General features: G+C 60.1%; 1 protein-coding gene across 1 annotated transcript; it reads left to right on the top strand.

Annotated features, from left to right (window-relative positions):
- Nucleotides 1-1,058: 1,058 nt before the first annotated feature.
- On the top strand, nucleotides 1,059-5,396 carry NKX3-2 (NK3 homeobox 2). Its single transcript, XM_028507572.2, has 2 exons — nucleotides 1,059-2,119; nucleotides 3,655-5,396. The coding sequence occupies exons 1-2, from the start codon at nucleotides 1,669-1,671 to the stop codon at nucleotides 4,212-4,214; spliced, it is 1,011 nt and encodes a 336-aa protein (XP_028363373.1). The 5' UTR covers nucleotides 1,059-1,668; the 3' UTR covers nucleotides 4,215-5,396.
- The last annotated feature ends 11,114 nt before the right edge of the window (nucleotides 5,397-16,510 follow it).

Genomic DNA, 16,510 nt, shown 5'->3' with positions numbered 1-16,510 from the left:
TCTTTCAACTGACTTCATGGTTCCAGTGGTGTATTTGGTGTTACGTTAAACCTCTGGTAAAATTTATGGGAGACAGTCAAGTATGGTCCTGGAGCAGATTTTTTTTTTAATTTAAAAATAAACAACACAAATAAGTCACAAATGTTTTGATACACCCACAGTATTTGTGTTTCCTAGCCTGGTTCCTTCTTTTGTAGAAAACAATGTGCTCCTTATTTATTTTAAGAACGTTTTAATGTCCGTTCAGAATCCTTGCTATGGGAATTCCTAGAAATTCTTTTAAACAAACACATTTCTCCTAATCTTATTCAAATCACGAGTGACAGAATATTTAAAGAACCGATTGGGAGGGGGTTTTTCTTTTCTTCCTGGCGTGAAATTTAACTGACTCCGATTACATTCAGCATCGACAGGGAATAATCAGGCAATGCCCACTCTTCTAAAGGTGCCTCCCCGTTCCTCACTAACGTTAATAATTCTCACCGTACCCTTTTTTTCTTCTTTTCAATGCCTCTACAGAAATCGAATCGAATCAAAGGCAACGAGGAAAGAAAAAGTAATAGAGTGATTTTAATTAACTGATTATTTTAGCGACACGAATTAGCAATGAACACTCTCTGGGGGAGAAAGAAGCACGCTGTTCCTCGAATCTGTGAACCTTTCTAGAGCACACAAAATAAATACACGCGTGATTTCTGGAATTGCGTTATCTTGGATCTACCCCCAGACTGGCTCAGCTAAACACCGTGTTCCGTAAAAGCGCGGGAATAGGCGAATGCACCCGCAAAACCCAGAGCCGTGGTTTCTGGGGCGGCGCGCCTGGGGCCTCCTGGTTGCTGGAGGGCGCTGGGCGGACCGGACCAGGAGGAGAAGGGGTTAAGTCAGACCCAGACTTTCTCGGCTCCGCGCGCCCGGCTCAGTGTGTAACAGCGAACGTCGCCCAGCTGGAGCCAGCCAATGGGCGGCGGGGAGCGCCCGGGCACCGCCCCGCGAGGGGGCGTGGCCTGCGGCTGTCACTCAGCGGTGAGGAATGACACCCGCGCGGGAGGGGGGTAGGCTGGAACGCCGGGGAAGGAAAGAGAGAAGAAACAGATAAAACCGAGGCAGGGGGGAAAAGGTGCCCCGCGCCAGTCGGAATCCAGCGGCCGCCGCCGCCGCCGCCGCCGGGGGTGGGCTCCGGAAGAGCGGGCCGAGCAGGGAAGGGAGAGGACGAGCCCGGAGCGAAAGCCTGCAGGCAGGGAACAGCCAGAGGCGCAGAGAAAAAGTGATTCTGGTCGTGCGCTCCGGAGGCGCTTCGGAGGGGACTGCAGCCGCGCAGGGGCCCCCGCGGGTCCTCCCCCTACATCCTCCGAGGGGCCAGCCCCGGGACGCCCCTCAGGGGCGCCAGGCGATGAGATAACTCAGCTGAGCTGCGAAAGGAGCGCGTCTGGCGCTGGACTGGGAGGGAGGGGGTCTCCGGGCCGGGCGAGCCTCGGAAGTAGGGGTGAGGGTCGGCGCTGATCCCAGCCAGAGCGGGGCGGGGGCTACCGGATTGCGCAGGAGTGGGCTGCAGGGGCCTCCCGCGCGCGGGGCTTACTGGAGCTGCGGCGGCCCGCGCGCTCCGTCCAGCTCAGAGCTGCCCCTGGCCCCAGCCGCCCGGCCGGCCGGCCGCTCCGGCCCGCGGCGCAGATGGCTGTGCGCGGTGCCAACACCTTGACGCCCTTCTCCATCCAGGCGATCCTCAACAAGAAAGAGGAGCGCGGGGGGCTGCCCGTGCCAGAGGGGCGCCCGGTATCCGGGGGCACACCGGTAGCAGTGGCTGGGGCGCCCGCTGTCTGCTGCTGGCGGCTCTTCGGGGAGACAGACGCGGGCGCGCTGGGGGGCGCCGAGGACTCTTTGCTGGCGTCGCCTGCCGGGACCAGAACGGCTGCGGGGAGAACCTCCGAGAGCCCGGGCGGCTGGGACTCGGACTCGGCGCTGAGCGAGGAGAACGACGGCACGCGGCGCTGCGCGGAGGAGCCGAGGTCCAGTCGGTCTGGCCGTGCCGGAGGGACCCTGGGCCTCGTGCGACCGGCCGCCAAGGACCTGGAGGAGGAAGCCGCGGGCCGGAGCGACAGCGAGATGTCCGCCAGCATCTCAGGTTCGCTGCGAGTTCCCGGGGAAGGGGGCCGGGCTGAGGGACTGCGCAAGGCCAACCTCGTCGCATGAGGTGGGCCCGCCGTGAGCACCCTGCACCCTGGGACCCAGGGGCTGACCCAGATCCAAAGCTCTGCGCTCTGGCGCGGGCTGCTCTAACCCTCCGGTAACGGAGCCCAGGGAAGGACACAGAGTCCTCAGAGTCCTGCGTCCTGGGACGAGGCCTGAGGCGTCCTCCAGGCGGGGCTGGGAGGAAACATTGCACCCTGGATTTGAGTCCACCATCAGTGCCTTCGGCCGGCCGGGTCAGTCTCCACCCCTCGCCCCCAAATCAGTTAAGAGAGGAGGGCGAGGGGTCCAGAGACCTAGCACCCTGGCCCTCGCCCGAAGAGCAGAGACGCTCCGAACTGGAGGTCCCAGAGCAGAGCTCCGCGGCTCAGTGACAGGTAGCTAGGGACACCTTTCAATGGGCCGCAGCCGGAGGATCTGCTGAGTCCAGGCTTTGGCAGGAGGGTTTGCTTAGCTTTCGCAGACGCCCGGGCCTGGAAAGCTGTTCCGGGCTGAGGACACCGGAGCTGGAGGCAAAGCCAGCAGCCAGCAGCCAGCTGAAGGCAGAGGGACTGATTTAAGTCATCTCAGTTACAGCAGAAAGAGGGACCTCCTCAGCCACGGGTTGGCAACTCATGCGGTCGGAAAGACCCCAGTGCCTGCCCGGGTCGGGTGGACGCGGCTGTCGTAGGCCTCACTCCGGCCCCATGCCAATGGTGTCTGCCCGAGGCCGGAGCGCCGGACCTCTCTGCTAGGGTGCTATGGGGAGAGTGCGGAAATGGCCTAGGAGCCGGCGTCAGATTTGGATCCAAGGACACTAGACAGAGGCACCCTGCTCTTGTCACCCCCAACCCCCCACCCTTTGTCTAATAATATCCTTGCGAAGGGACAGGGAGAAGTCCACCCGGGCCTGGGGGCCGCGCATTGCCGCGTTCCTCGCAGCAATTCTGGGCGCGCGGAGGCAGGAGACTCTGAATCTCTCTGTCCCCGGGATCCGTGCCCTCACCTTCCCTGTCCCTGCAGCCGAGGCCTGTGTGCCGCCGCGAGGGCGCTTATGCCTGCGCGTGAGTGTGGAGAGACGGGGGGCGGGGGGACTCAAAAGAGACAGAAACACAGTCTAGAGCCCCCGGCCGAGAAGGAACCTAGGGACACATCCCAGTGGATAACTGAGGACAACCGGGCTCAGTGTCCCGCCACATTACTAGGGGGCCCTGCAGCCCAGATAGGGGCGACAGGGGAATCTGGACCGCCCAGCGTCCACAGCGCGGCCGAGGCCGTGGGCTGCGCCCGACAGGCCTACATGCGGGAAGTGAGCGGGACCGGGTTCCGAGAGGTGTTCCCAGGAACCTCCGGCGCCTAGGCCCTCCCCGCCACTCCGGTGGGGGGGTCGAGACATTTCCACTCTCCACCCCCACCCCCGAAGTTGAGGCCTGACCTCACTCCTCGGCGGTGCTGAGGGTCTCTCGTTTCTGTTTCTTCTGGGGTCCGCAGGCGACCGCAGCCCGAGGGCGGAGGACGATGGCGTGGGTCCCGAAGGCGCTCGCGTGCCGGCGCTGTGTGGCGGTGCGGGAGGCGGCGGCGGCGGCGGCGGCAGCGGCGGCGGGGGCGCTGGCCCGGCGGGCGGCGCGGAGGAGGAGGAGGAGCCCGTGGCTCCCAAGCCACGTAAGAAGCGCTCGCGGGCCGCCTTCTCCCACGCGCAGGTCTTCGAGCTGGAGCGCCGCTTCAACCACCAGCGCTACCTGTCGGGGCCCGAGCGCGCGGACCTGGCCGCGTCGCTGAAGCTCACCGAGACGCAGGTGAAGATCTGGTTCCAGAACCGCCGCTACAAGACCAAGCGCCGGCAGATGGCCGCCGACCTGCTGGCCTCCGCGCCCGCCGCCAAGAAGGTGGCGGTGAAGGTGCTGGTGCGTGACGACCAAAGACAGTACCTGCCCGGGGAGGTGCTGCGGCCACCCTCGCTGCTGCCGCTGCAGCCCTCCTACTATTACCCTTACTACTGCCTCCCCGGCTGGGCACTCTCTACGTGCGCGGCCGCCGCGGGCACGCAGTGAGCCCGCCTGGGGCGAGGCAGGGAAGGATCCCGGCTCCCCAGCTCCAGAGGGCCGCCGACGGCCGTGCAGGCGGTGCTTTGTCTGGGGGCGCCCAGCCGAGGGGTCAAGTGGAGGATGAAATCCAGCCCTGGCCCTTGCATCCGGGACCAGCGCCCTGGCGACAAGACTGAGTCTGCCCGGAGGGGGGCGCCTCTTCCCAATTGGAACAGCGGCACCCTGTGGCCTAGGGGCCCTGCTCCCTCGCGCCCCACCTCCCGCCTGCCTGGAAGCCCTTCAACATTATTTATTGTCATGACATTGTTGGATTTGGATTGTATCTGCTGGGGGATGGCGCTTCCCCGGAGCGGAGAGAACTCCTGGAGACCACCTAGCCTGAAGGCCCTGACTCTCAGGCCTGCCGGGAGCTTCGTGCGCTAGGCCACACTAGTTCATGGTATCCATGCTACCCATCTATGTGTATCTACATATCTATTGTTTTGGGGAATCGCATTTGTAACAAAGGGGTGCGGAACCCTGGCAGCCTCTAGGAACCCCAGGCCAGGGGTCGGTGTGAACCACGGAGGGTTTGGTTTCCTGGTCCTCTGTCTCACCCCTCGCCGGGGTCAGAGCTCGGGGGAGGGCGCCCCCGTTGGATCCTGAATGTAAGGAAGGGAACCTCTGAGCGCAGGGCACGCCCCAGGTTTCCTCTCGGAGGTCCGGGGCTGCAAGAAACTGGGAAGCTCCCGAAACCCCCAAGCAAGGGGAGAGCAGACCCCACCCCCTCGGCAGCCCTTCGCAGAAATTGTTTCTTTCTATTTTTTTAAAAAGGAGGTTAAAACTTGTAGCACTTTTAAGTTGTTTGTATGCAAATGACGGTTATTTTTGTATTCAATGTGAATATCCCTGACCGGCCTTTCCGCGGCGTCCTCCTCAGTTCAGCTGGGGATAGGGGGACCCTTTGTCTCTCCCGTCCACTCTCTGCCACTCCTGCTCCCTGACCTTGGACTGTCCCATCCCTGTCCCTTCCCCTTAAGACTGGCGATCCTGCCAACCTCCTGTCAACCTCGCCGCTTTTCGCCTCCTTCAGGGCACTGTGCACTCAACTAGACTCTTAACTTTTTAAAAAAGATTTGTGAAGTTTGGAAACGCTATCGCTGTATTTTTTTTCCCTCCTTTAATTTATAAACTTTTAGTTTAACATGCCTTCCTGGACGCTTTGTTTTCTCTGAGCCTCTCTCTCCGCCGGACTTTGGGGAAACCTGCTAACATGGAAATATCTGGGGTCCAATGTCCCAACTTCTTTTCAGTCCGGGACCCAGGATGCCTGCCGCCGGCGGGGGTGGGGGTGGGGGCGCGGCTCTGCTGCCGGCCCGGCTGGAAGGGTGTAGGCCTGCGCAGCCTAGGGGATGGCGGTTTCCCAGACTTTGCGAGAGCCGAAGATCAACCCCACGAGCTCAGGAGTGGATCCCGCCGGTTTCCTTTTCCTCGTGGGCATTGGTTTCAGAGTCCAGGAAGAGCCCATAGCCAAACCCGCAGCCAACTGCCATCTCTCGCCTTAACCCGCTGTCCCTGCCACCCGCCACGTCCTCTGTGCTTTCCCTCTTCCCAACGTCGCTCTGGGGTGATTCTGGTTTGGTTTTGTCTCTAGAATAGGCCGGCAAAAACGTTCGCTAAGATTCTGAGACGATTAGGGTGAAGGAGGCGACTACAGAGTGTCCCCCAGGGAGGGTCACCTGCGCTTTGACCTTTACCAGGTACAAGTGGCACTTCCACTCCCCAAGAGCCAGCGCCCTGTGATCCGCCCGGAAGCCCAAAGTCGGAGCACAGACTGGGCAGGGCGAGGCTTCGTTGTTACCCCATTCTACAGATGCACCAGCCCCGCTGGCGTCCCCAGAACGCCACGGATCCGCCAGAGCGAAATGCCCACCGCTGCCCTTCGCTCGCCCCGGCCCCCGGCGAGCGAGGAGGGGTTAAAGCCGCAGTGTCCGCGCTGAGGCCCCCGGTGCGCAGCCTGGGCCGGGAAGCGCTGACACCCGGCCGGGGCTACTTTCAGTTTCACCCGGAGCGGAAGGGCCGACCCGCCCACCTCCTCGGCCTGTGACCTCTCCCAGTCTCGGGACCCCAACTCCTCACCCTCCCACCCCCCGCCCCCGGCCGTGGTGCCCCGAAGGCCTTGGCCGGGCCTCTGCAGCACCTCGGGCCCGGCGGAGGGCAGCGTCCCCACCAGCCTTTGAGAAGCGATTCCCGCTTCTGGGAACAGAGAAACGCGAAGGTGAAGGCCCAGGCCCTCGGGAAGTGCGCATCCTGGCGCCCAAGTCCAGCGGCCTTCCAAACGGCCCCTGCAATCAATCATTGTTTCTCTGCGGCACGTTTAAGGCTCCTGTTTTAATTATCTACTCATGAGTGCACTTTTTTGTAGAAAGAACATTTCGGATAAAGCTAGAATCTCCTCCCTTCTCTCCGGAGGTCGCCACTACTTTTTTGTGGGGGGTGGGGGATCGATTTTTTCAGCTTCTGGTAATGGCAGTTGGTTGTGGCTGCTTCCTAAGAGGGTAGTTCGTGCTCCACCCTTGCGGGTGTGGCGTTGGCAGAACTGGGAAGTGTCTACCGAGCAGGCGGGCGGCGTCCCTACCCCTTTCGCACCCTCTCCGGCTCCCCGCCTAGGCCAGTTCCGCTGGGCTGGCTCGAGAGAGGGCCGGGGGAAACGACTCGAACGAATTCAGCCCGACCCGGGCTGTTGCAGTTTCGCTGTGAACCGCCCGGTGGCCCGGTGGCCGCGAGGTCTGAGTCAGGAGGCGGAGGCCGCCCCGGTGCAGCCCGGCCTCCGTGGGTCTCCCACCGCATTTCGCGGCCCGAGACCGGCGTCTTTGCTGGCCCCCCCGCCGCAGGCACGGCTCCCGTTGGAAATGGGCGGTACCACTGTTTTCATTTCCTTTGCCTTCTGCACCCCCAGCCCAGCCCGTTGTTTTTTTTAAAGATGAGAAGCAGTTTGGTCGGGTTCCCTGCCCCAGGGGATCCCTGCGCTGAGCGCTGGGCCTCCTCGGGTCCCGTCGGGTCCGGTCGCAGGGAGCCTCTGCCACCTGAGCCCAGTGGACGACTTCTCGCACCCGCTTTCTGCGGCCCTCTCGGCCCTTAGTGAATCTCAGAGCTGGCTTCGAGGACCACTGGGGGCCCCCACCCAGAGAGGGGTCAACTAAGGCCGGAGGAATGACTGGGAAAGGGGGTGGAATACGCTGTGGCCCCTACTGAAATCCGTCCCAAGGACCAAGAAGGTTCAGCCTATGAATCTCATTCCGAGCTGCAGATTTGGGATATATGGGTTCCCACGCGTCTCTGGTGTGTGTGTGTGTGTGTGTGTGTGTGTGTATGTGTGTAACTCAAACTTCCCTTCCTACCCACCAGCCTGCGGGGCTTGACCTCGGCGACCCCAAGCTGAGTCTCACTCCCAGCCAGTGAGGGGTTTTGAGGGGCTCGTGGACCCCCAAGAGTAGCTCAGGAAAGCTCGGCCAAGCTGGGGGAGGGTGGGGATGGGTTCCATTCTGAACATAAATGGCTTCAGGGCAGCTCTACCAAAGGGGGAGAGGGGGAGAGTGAATCTGACTCCGTTGGAGAAGGTCTGCGGAGGACCCGGACACTACGTCCCAGGCCTCCGACAGGTGGTGTGGTGGTCGCTGGGTCCCCAGCCCTGAGCGACTGCGGAGGAGAAGTGGCGTGGGGTGGAGCGGGAGCCGGAGGGCACTGCAGGGCCACAGCTAGCGCCCCACCCCGGCAGGACCCCACCCAAGCCCTGCAGGCATCCTGCGGGGCAGGGTCCTGGGACGCACACTCCCACACTGGCCGCTACAGTCGGGGGCAGCCAGGCTGACACTCCACCCACGTTCCTCGGGGTTCGTCAGGAAAAGGTAGAACCCCCGCTCCCTCGAGTCCACGGAGTTGCCCTGGCTTTACAGAACGACTCCTGCTTTCAGAGAAGCCGTCACCAACGGACTCTGAGCCCCGGGAGAATTAGACATTCCCCAAACTCCCTCTCGCCCCCCGCCCCCCCCCCCCACAAACTGGCAGAGGAGCCACTGGGCCAAAGGCACGAGGAGAGGAGCAAGGCCAAGAAGCACCTACAGGTGCTGGGGCCCAGGCCACAGCCCGGCCGAGGCACCGCCGGCTTCAGTCTTGCAGGTCACCAGCCTCCGCCTGCTAAGTGTTCCCTGCGAACCACGTGGAGCTCGTGGGCACTGCAGGACACAGCAAGTGCTTGCAAGCGCTCTGCAGGTAGGTGGAGGCGGGTCGTGGCACCGGCTGGCAGTGCCCGGCTACTGCAGAGGCCAAGGTCGCCCGTGAAGGCCGCCCCCTGAGCCTGGAAGGAAGCAGGAGCAGAGGCCCCTAATCCGAGGCAGGCCCTGAGGAGCACCCACGGGATACCCGAGGGAAACAGCAACAGCCACGGCTGAGTGCCGCCTGCGTCTGCCCCACCCCAGCTCCCTGCGGCCACCTTATAGCCCAGTTCGAAGACCGGGAACTGCAGCTCAAAGAGGACACGGCCACGAGATTTGCCTGAAAGTCAAATGCCCTTAAAAGGGGCGGAGTCAGGGACTGGAAACGCAGGTTTGGAGACAGTAGGGTGGATTGCCTACCGTCCAGGGCTGACCTCCCCCCGGTTTGGCTCTGGGGCGGCTGGATCACGAAGTGTGGGTGTGCTTTGAAAACCAATAAGCACTACACAACAGGTATGGGCTTTCTATTATTACGATTATTACTATTATTAACAACTTCCGCTCAGTGCTGAGTCGGCTGACAGGAGACAGCCTTCCAGCCTTCCTTGAACGCCTGCCTCGGGCAGAGGTTTCCAAGAGCCCCGTGGCGTGCTCAGTGAAGGGTCCTCCGGTGTGCAGACACGGGGCCTCCACCAGTTTTCGATTCTCCTGATCAATATGTTTAAAAAAAATTGAGGAAACGCCCAAGCAGGGTTGCAAAAATTAAAAAAAAAAGTGTGTTACACTGTAAATGGTTACATCATGTAATAAATCAAGTTGTTTTTTTTTCTGTAGTTACACATAGAAGTTATTCAACAGAAATTGGGTGGTTCAAATCATTAAAACATTTGTTTTAAAAAAGATTGATTCCCAGGGCCCTGTGAGCAGGGGTGGTCCGGTGGGGGGGGGGGCGGCCCGGGTTATGCCGAATGGTGAACTCCTTTCAAATCTGTTGGGTGTGAATGCGGCTGTGCCTCCTGTGAAGGAAAGGACAAAAGTCCGTTTTGGGGGGGCAATTCTCTAACGCGAGAGCTGGGCAGACGCTCGCACCCCGCCTGGGGAGCTGTTACTGTCCCAGCTCTTGGCTCTAAGACAGGCAGGGAGAGCCAGCAGCGTGGCTTCTGGCAGACACGGAGCTGAACCCGAATCCGTCCAGCCGGCGAATAGCACCTCTCTGCTCCTGTTGGGACCCTGCTGGGAGGTCAAGTTCAAAGGGAATACTGGATAGCTGCGGGAGCTGGGGCATGACCTTCCCTGGAAGCCTCCTTCGAGGTAAGCTCCTTCGGGGCAGTTTCCTCCAGGCTTTCGTGAGTGAGTGTGTGTGTGGGGGGGGGGGGGGGATAAGCTCTCCCAGCCTAAGGCTCGAGCTCTTACCCACTGTTCCTCCAAGTACCCTGTTTGGGTACCCCCAAGTTTCCTCACTCAGCGCCCCACCCACAGCCCCTGTTGGGGCGCTGGAGCCTTGTGGAGTCAAGAGCGCGTGGTCCCGACACAGGCCCGACGGTCTCCAGGGAGCGCCTGCCTCCCTCCACTCACTGTTTCTGCAATTGCAACTTGGATTTCTCGCGTGAGGATCCAGGGCAGGGACTGTGCACGCCCTGGGAGCTCCTCAGAGAGACCTTTCGGTACGGGACCTGCCCCCTCCTGCCAGGCCTGGCGGGGAGCAGCACTCCCTCTCTACCCCTGGGGCCTGTGCCCCGGCGCTTAGGGGAGTGCGGCCCTGGAAACCCCGCACACCCCGAGGTGGGAAGTGTCTCTCTGCAGCCTGCACACTGCAGGGTGGGGACCATCAGATCGGGTCCAAGGGCCTCACACATCCGCGGAGTGATTCTGCCTTAGGCCTGGAGTTTTCAGACGGAAGGCGGCTCTGCCACTGACTTGATGAATCTTAGGCAATGAACTTCCCTCCTTTGTCTATTTTTTAAAAAGTTGTGAGGCAGCTTTTAAGGCTGCTGGACAGTGTTTGGAGTCCACACCACCTCTGGTTTGGAGTGGACGCGCAGAGCCCGCATAAATAATGCGGGCTCACCATACCCTTCCTGAGCAGGATTTTTTTTGGGGGGGGGAGGAATGTTTTATTTTTTTTTTTAAACAGGATTTGGGCTGCCCCAGCCCAGGCCTCCGCAAGGTTATCTTCGGGCTCTCCTCTGTCTCTTCTGGGTGGTCAGATGTATTGGAAAGTCCGGCTTTTTTTTTTTTCTCCAAGAGGACTTCTTCCCCCCGCCCCCCCCAACTGTGCTTGGGAGGGAGGAGATGTGAAACCAACCCACCTCTCACTTCTGCAGCCTCACTGAGCTTCGGGAGAGTCCCTTGTCCTCGGATGAAAAACGTGTTAAGAAGAAGAAGACGGGGGGGAACCCCCAAATGCCACAAGTGCTTTCTCTCCCCTGGTCCACCAGAAAGCGAGGGTGGGCAGCACGCTGTAAAACAAGAGCTAGTAAAGCCGCTTATTTTAATAAGCTTATTAACATTTTTGAATGGCTCCCCTTGTGCGCGCCAAGGCCTCCCTCTGTGCACCGCCGAGCTGTGCGGCGGGGATTTTTACGCACCTACAAGCACACACGCGGGCGCCGGTGCTGCCACCCTCCGCACCGGGGGGCCTGGCAGGGCGGGGTTGGCCAGGGAGCGCCCAGGGTGCCAAATCAGGACCACCGGGTGTCCTCCGGTCCAGGCCTCGAGGTGCGGTCCAGCCAGACTGCAGCCTTCGCAGGATACAGGGCTGCTCCGGGCCAGAGGTCCCTGAGGAGCTCAAATAACCTTGCAAATGGCCCATAAGTGTCCCCGCAGCGTCCAAGGATTCACAGTTCTGAGGGCTTGTCCTGCCTTTCCGCGCGTTTGCTTGTGTTTTTGCAAAGGGAGTCCGTGGAACTGGCATTCCTCCTTGCACAGGTGCAGCACGGACTCCTCTGGCCCTGGCAGGCATCCTGGCTGGGGCTGCCCGGGCCCTGGCCCCGGGTGACCTCCGGAAATCCCTGACCTCCGGGGAGGGATTCCTGCTTCCCGGGGAGGCCCAGGACACTGGCCCTCCTTCTCTTTACCGGGGAAGTCGCGCTGTGTCCTTGGTCCCTGCGGACTGTGGGGGAGTGAGCTAGAGATGCACAGTCTAGAGGGAGACTAGGGAAGAGGCGCGCGAGGACCCGGCGCAGGTGAGAGAAACTGGGGGCTGACGGGAAGACCTCGCCTGGCTCAAGTCCCTCCGTGCTTTAAAGGCCTCCCCTTACAGGTTCTCAGGCTTTCTCAGAATCCACCCTCCAGAGTCCGTTCCGCCACCCTGAGCCTTATCACTTGACCCATTGGTAAGTGACACAGGGCTCCGCCTGCGCTGTCTGGTCGTGGGCCCTCTGGGAAGGCAGGACCAGGAGCGCTTGTGCCCTGGCGCGCCCTGTGCGGTGCACAATCTGGCCTTCTTTGACATCCAGTGCTATTGGGAGGACTCACGAATAAGGACCAGGATACTTCCGCTTTGTCCTCGTCTGTCCTCTCTCCTTCCTACTTGCTCCCCTGGCTCTGAGTTCATGGCCACAGGAGGGTGTGAAGCTAGCGGCAGGCGGGGGCACCAGTGGAGCTCCCCAGAACCTCACCCAGTTCCCCTTCTCCCAGCCGTGCAGGTCTGGGGGGGAAAAACCTGAGCGTGAGAGCCAGGCGTGTCTGGGGTCAAGTTCTTTGGCCTCCGGGTTTCGGATTCTTTTTGGCACTCGGGCAACCGGTCTAGCTGCTAGCGAACTCCACACAAACATCTCATGCTTGATCACACTCAAATGCACAGAATACCTGACCAGCTAAAGGCTGTACAAAACATGGCTCTGAACAAGCGTTTTCTTTCGGGGTTTGTGGGGGGGGGGCGGTGAGTGATCCAGTCTGGAAACTGGACAGACTGCAGAGGGCCAGCCGTCCCGTAGAATGCAGAAACCCGGGCAGGATGGGTGGGGACCCCCTTGGAGAGGTATCAGCAGGTGGTCCTGCAGAGGGACTGCACTTTGGACACCTGTGCCTCGGCTCCCCCCAAGCCTGGAGGTGAGCCCCATCTCACGCCCCAGTGTGGGGTTCTGATTGCAGGCTAAAGGCACTGTTGCCGGTTGACCTGGCTGCTTCCCACTGCCCTAGCTGTCCGGATGCTCAGCGCAGGGACTGGCACATAGTACGCACTCAAATGCTTTTGGAGGAAAGATCCCTACTCTGCCACGTTTTATGTTTCAAGAACGGATTCTTCAGGCCACGTCCATGGAATCTCACGGCAGGTGGTTCAGGCCACAGGAGCTGGAGAAGCTGGTGGTTTCCTCTAGGAATGCTCAGCTGGGAAAGCCGAACCCGGGCGAGATCTTTCTGATTCTCCAGGAGGGAAGGCAGTGAGAGCTTCCTCCTGGAAACCCCTACAGGACCAGAGTGTGGGTTTGAAACTAGGCGGTTCATGAGGACCTCGCTGGGGCTGCTGTGCTGAAAGTGTAGATACAAATCCCCCAACAACGATGGGATAGTCTAAGAACCTCGTGCTTCCTCAGCAATGGTGCTCACAGCACAACCGGCAATAAGTTTTGCAAGGTTAAACAGCAGTACTTGCCATTTAAAAACATTATCTGTGGAGATAAGGACAGGGAGTGTTGAGCGGTTGTAAAAACAACCCAAGCAGTGAAAATAGTCCCCCCGCCCCCACTGGAAAGCTTGGAGGCAGCAGGTTCTGCGGGTCCTTTGCAACTGCAGTTGGGGTTTTTAAGTCAGCCTACAGGCTTTCAAGGTTTAGGGAAGGAATACACAAGCAGAAGCCTTGTTTTCCAGTGGATGTCTTCAGTGCACAAGAACCTGCAAAGAAACTTATTTTGAACAATTCTTACCTAAGGTGTCTACCACTCAGTACGTTTGCAATTGTTCACACTGTCACGCAGGAGGTGAGATACTCCCCAACACACTGGCCCTCCTGTTTGTGGGGGGCTGAGGTCCTGCCCTCAAATCCAGTTCCACCTGGAGGCCAACGCGCCTCGGAAACACACTCGGGAAGACAGCCGCCGTGTGCGCTGGGAACGGGGACCTGCTCCTCACAGGTGCTCACCGGGGGGGGATGTCCTCAAGAGAGCTGGAGAGCAACTACAAACCTAGCAGTGTTTTTTTAAAGAGAATGATTTTGTTGTTGTTGTTGTTGTTGCTGTTGTAGAACCGCTCTGACCGGTTTCTGCCTCCTTTCCTGATGCATCCACGGATTTGTCCAGATGTTCAGCAGGAATTGCTAGGCGCCTACTCTGCGCGCCAGGGACCCTCGGAAGAAGGGCCGCCCGGCTGGAGGCTGCCGTCTGATGGAGACGCGAATGTCAGTGCCCGGAGGAAAGTGACGCGGGCCGTGGGGGAGCGGGCAGGGGCGCGGAGGGGTGCTTACTCGTGGCGACAGCCAAGGAAGGTCAGTGGAATGCGAATGTTTGCAGGAGAGCGTTTGGTGCGCTACCTCCTGATCCCACGTGTCTGTTCCGGGCTGCCTTTACGTCTCCGTGTCCCTTCTTTTCGGGCCTTTCCCCAGCCTTCCCAACTCCGAGTGTGCGCGGAGGGCGGAGACCCGGCCCAGGGCCCTGAGTGCGGTCGCTCTGCCCGTTTACACGACTCCTCCGTCTCCGAAAGGCCTGCGGGAGCGTCTAGGAGGCCCTGCAGCGGGACCCAGGCGACCTCGTCCCCTGTCACTAGCGCTGGGAGCTGCTGGAAACACCAAGTTTCCGGAGGGCCCCGGGGGGCGGCTTCTTCTGGTTCTCCCTCCAAGCAGCCCTCCAAGCCTGCGCGGGCCAATCACCACCCGGGTAACCCGCGCCTCATTTAGCGTTTAATCTGTTTCCCTAAGTGCTTTACGTAAATTATTTCATTCATTCCTCCCCGAAGCAATTACTGGTACGCCTGCCCCACTGCAGGGATCCACCCCAGGCTTCGGCTGCTGCTGGCGGAGCTGGGGTTCCAACCAGACTCCCTGGCTCCAAACTGCACAGCGCTGGCCGCCTCTCCGCGGGGCTCCCCACCGCAGGGCCGCCGCGATGAGCTCCCGTTTACAGGGGACGGAAATGAGGCCCGGGGAGACAGTGAGCTCTGTCAGGCACCAAGCGAAATGTTTTAGGTTCCTTAGCTCACGTCATTTCCACAGCCTCTCGGAGAGGCGGAATGCGCGCGCCAGCGGCGAAGGAGGAACGGGAACCGGGTGCCCCCGGGTTTGTCGGCTGTGGCTGTGCAGGTCGACATGGCAGCGGGATGTTGAGGCCCTGGAGGCAGGGCCCGGCTGGGGTCCTCCTCCTGCTTCTTTCCAGCTTCGTGGTTCTGGGGTAAGTTTCCTAACCTCTAGCCCTCGGTTTCCCCCCTGGAAGAATGGAGTCACGGGTTGGCGGGGAGACGCACGGAGATGATGTAGGCAGAGCCCTTAGGAGTCGGTGCCTAGCACCTACCAGTCTCGGAGGAGATGATAAGGCTGCAAGGTTGACCAGGGCCAGCTTTTCCAGACTCTCTCCCTGTGCTTCTCCCCCTCTGTGGAAGAGGGAGAATTTCCCCCAAATGCCCCCCTGGGGAGACATCGGGGAACAGTGAATTGCCTTTTCATCTTCAGCGGAGACTGGGGCAGCAGCCTGGAAAGGAAGGCTTTTTAATCCGGACCCCATTACGGGTGTGATTCCCAGTGGCATCACGGGTCTCGTGTGCATGCGGGTGGCTGGGGTAGGCCCTGGAGGGGAGATGGTGGGGTGGAGAACTCAGTTCCCCCTGTCATACCTTCTGATAGGGAAGGGGGTGGGTGGTACAATGTGTAGCCAAGGCACAGGGCTCTGAGGTCACCCTTCCCTGATTTTCAGAGATTCTGGCTTCCTAAAACCACGGTCCACCTCTCCCTGCCCCCCTGCCACGCCCTGCAGACCCGTCAGGGAGTGAGTCCCCAGCGCGGCAGAGAGAGACAGGGGCTCCGGGAACCAGAAGGGTCTCACAGGTTCCAGGAGCCTCGAGTGATCTGCGCTGACCACATTTGATCTCCTTGAATCCCCAGGGGAACCCCACGAAGTGGATGGGATTATCTCTCCTTTACAGATGAGGGAGCAAAGTTCAGCAGGGTCAAGTGACTAGGGCAGGGTCACACAGCTTGCAAGTGGTGAGCAAGGAAATCGCCCCGGGGCCTGCAGGACTTCAAAGCTTCCAGCTACTGCCTGGGACACCTCTGTGTCCCCCTCCCACTCCCAGGGTGGGGGCTTGGGGGTGCAGAAAGGTGGAGGAACTCCGGGAGAGGGGAGAGGAAGGGGGCATTAATTCTCTGGGCAGTCCCGCATTAAGAAAACACTGGGCCCTGGCTCGCCTCCTCCCTGGGGCCGAGGCTCGGCCTCCTGAAGGCGAGGCCTGTATATTTGTAGTTTGATTCCGCCCGTCAAGGCTAATTTCTCCCTACAACTTAATGGACTCGGCTTGACGTGCGTAATGATTCCTAATCACGAACATTATTTTCGCTAGCACGGAGACATGTTCCAGTTGTTGTGACAGATCGCGTTTCAGCCATAATGACGGAAAATTACCATTTCTAATTCTCCGGTTTTTGACACCTAAATCCACAGACCATATGTGGCAGGGGGAGCTCTGGGCCCCATGGTCCTCCCTCCCAAAGGCAGTGACAAAGCGATCCTGCCCGGTGGTGCTCCCACCTCAAGGGGCCCTAGGAATAGACTTTGCTGGATCCTCAGCCTTCTGGCCTCTCCTTCCTCCAACTTGGGGCACCCCACCACCAGTGACAAGAACCAAAGCTTGGAGTGGACCTGAGACTGATGTGTTTTCAGGGACCTATGTCACAGGTGGGACCAGAGAGGAGCAGAGAGGGGAGTGTGGCTGGTCTGAGATCTCCCTGGTGGTAACGGAGGGTATGTTTTCCTCAGATCCATTGGGGAGTCCCCAGCAGTGAGACCATTGTGTCCTTCTGCCCTGGAAAGGGAGACCTCACTCGTTCCTGTATTTATTTGCCAGCCTAAACTTGACTCCATTAAGGTTGTAGGGAGAAGGTGTGTTAGGACGCGGACAGTGTGTGTGGGCTAAGAGCACAGGAAGAAGTTGAGGCACGGAGTGTGTAAGTCATTTGCCCAAGAT

This window comes from Phyllostomus discolor, chromosome 1 (genome assembly GCF_004126475.2).
Source record: "Phyllostomus discolor isolate MPI-MPIP mPhyDis1 chromosome 1, mPhyDis1.pri.v3, whole genome shotgun sequence".
NCBI classification, from domain to species: Eukaryota; Metazoa; Chordata; class Mammalia; order Chiroptera; family Phyllostomidae; genus Phyllostomus; species Phyllostomus discolor.
This window is presented reverse-complemented; position numbering and strand designations above follow the sequence as displayed.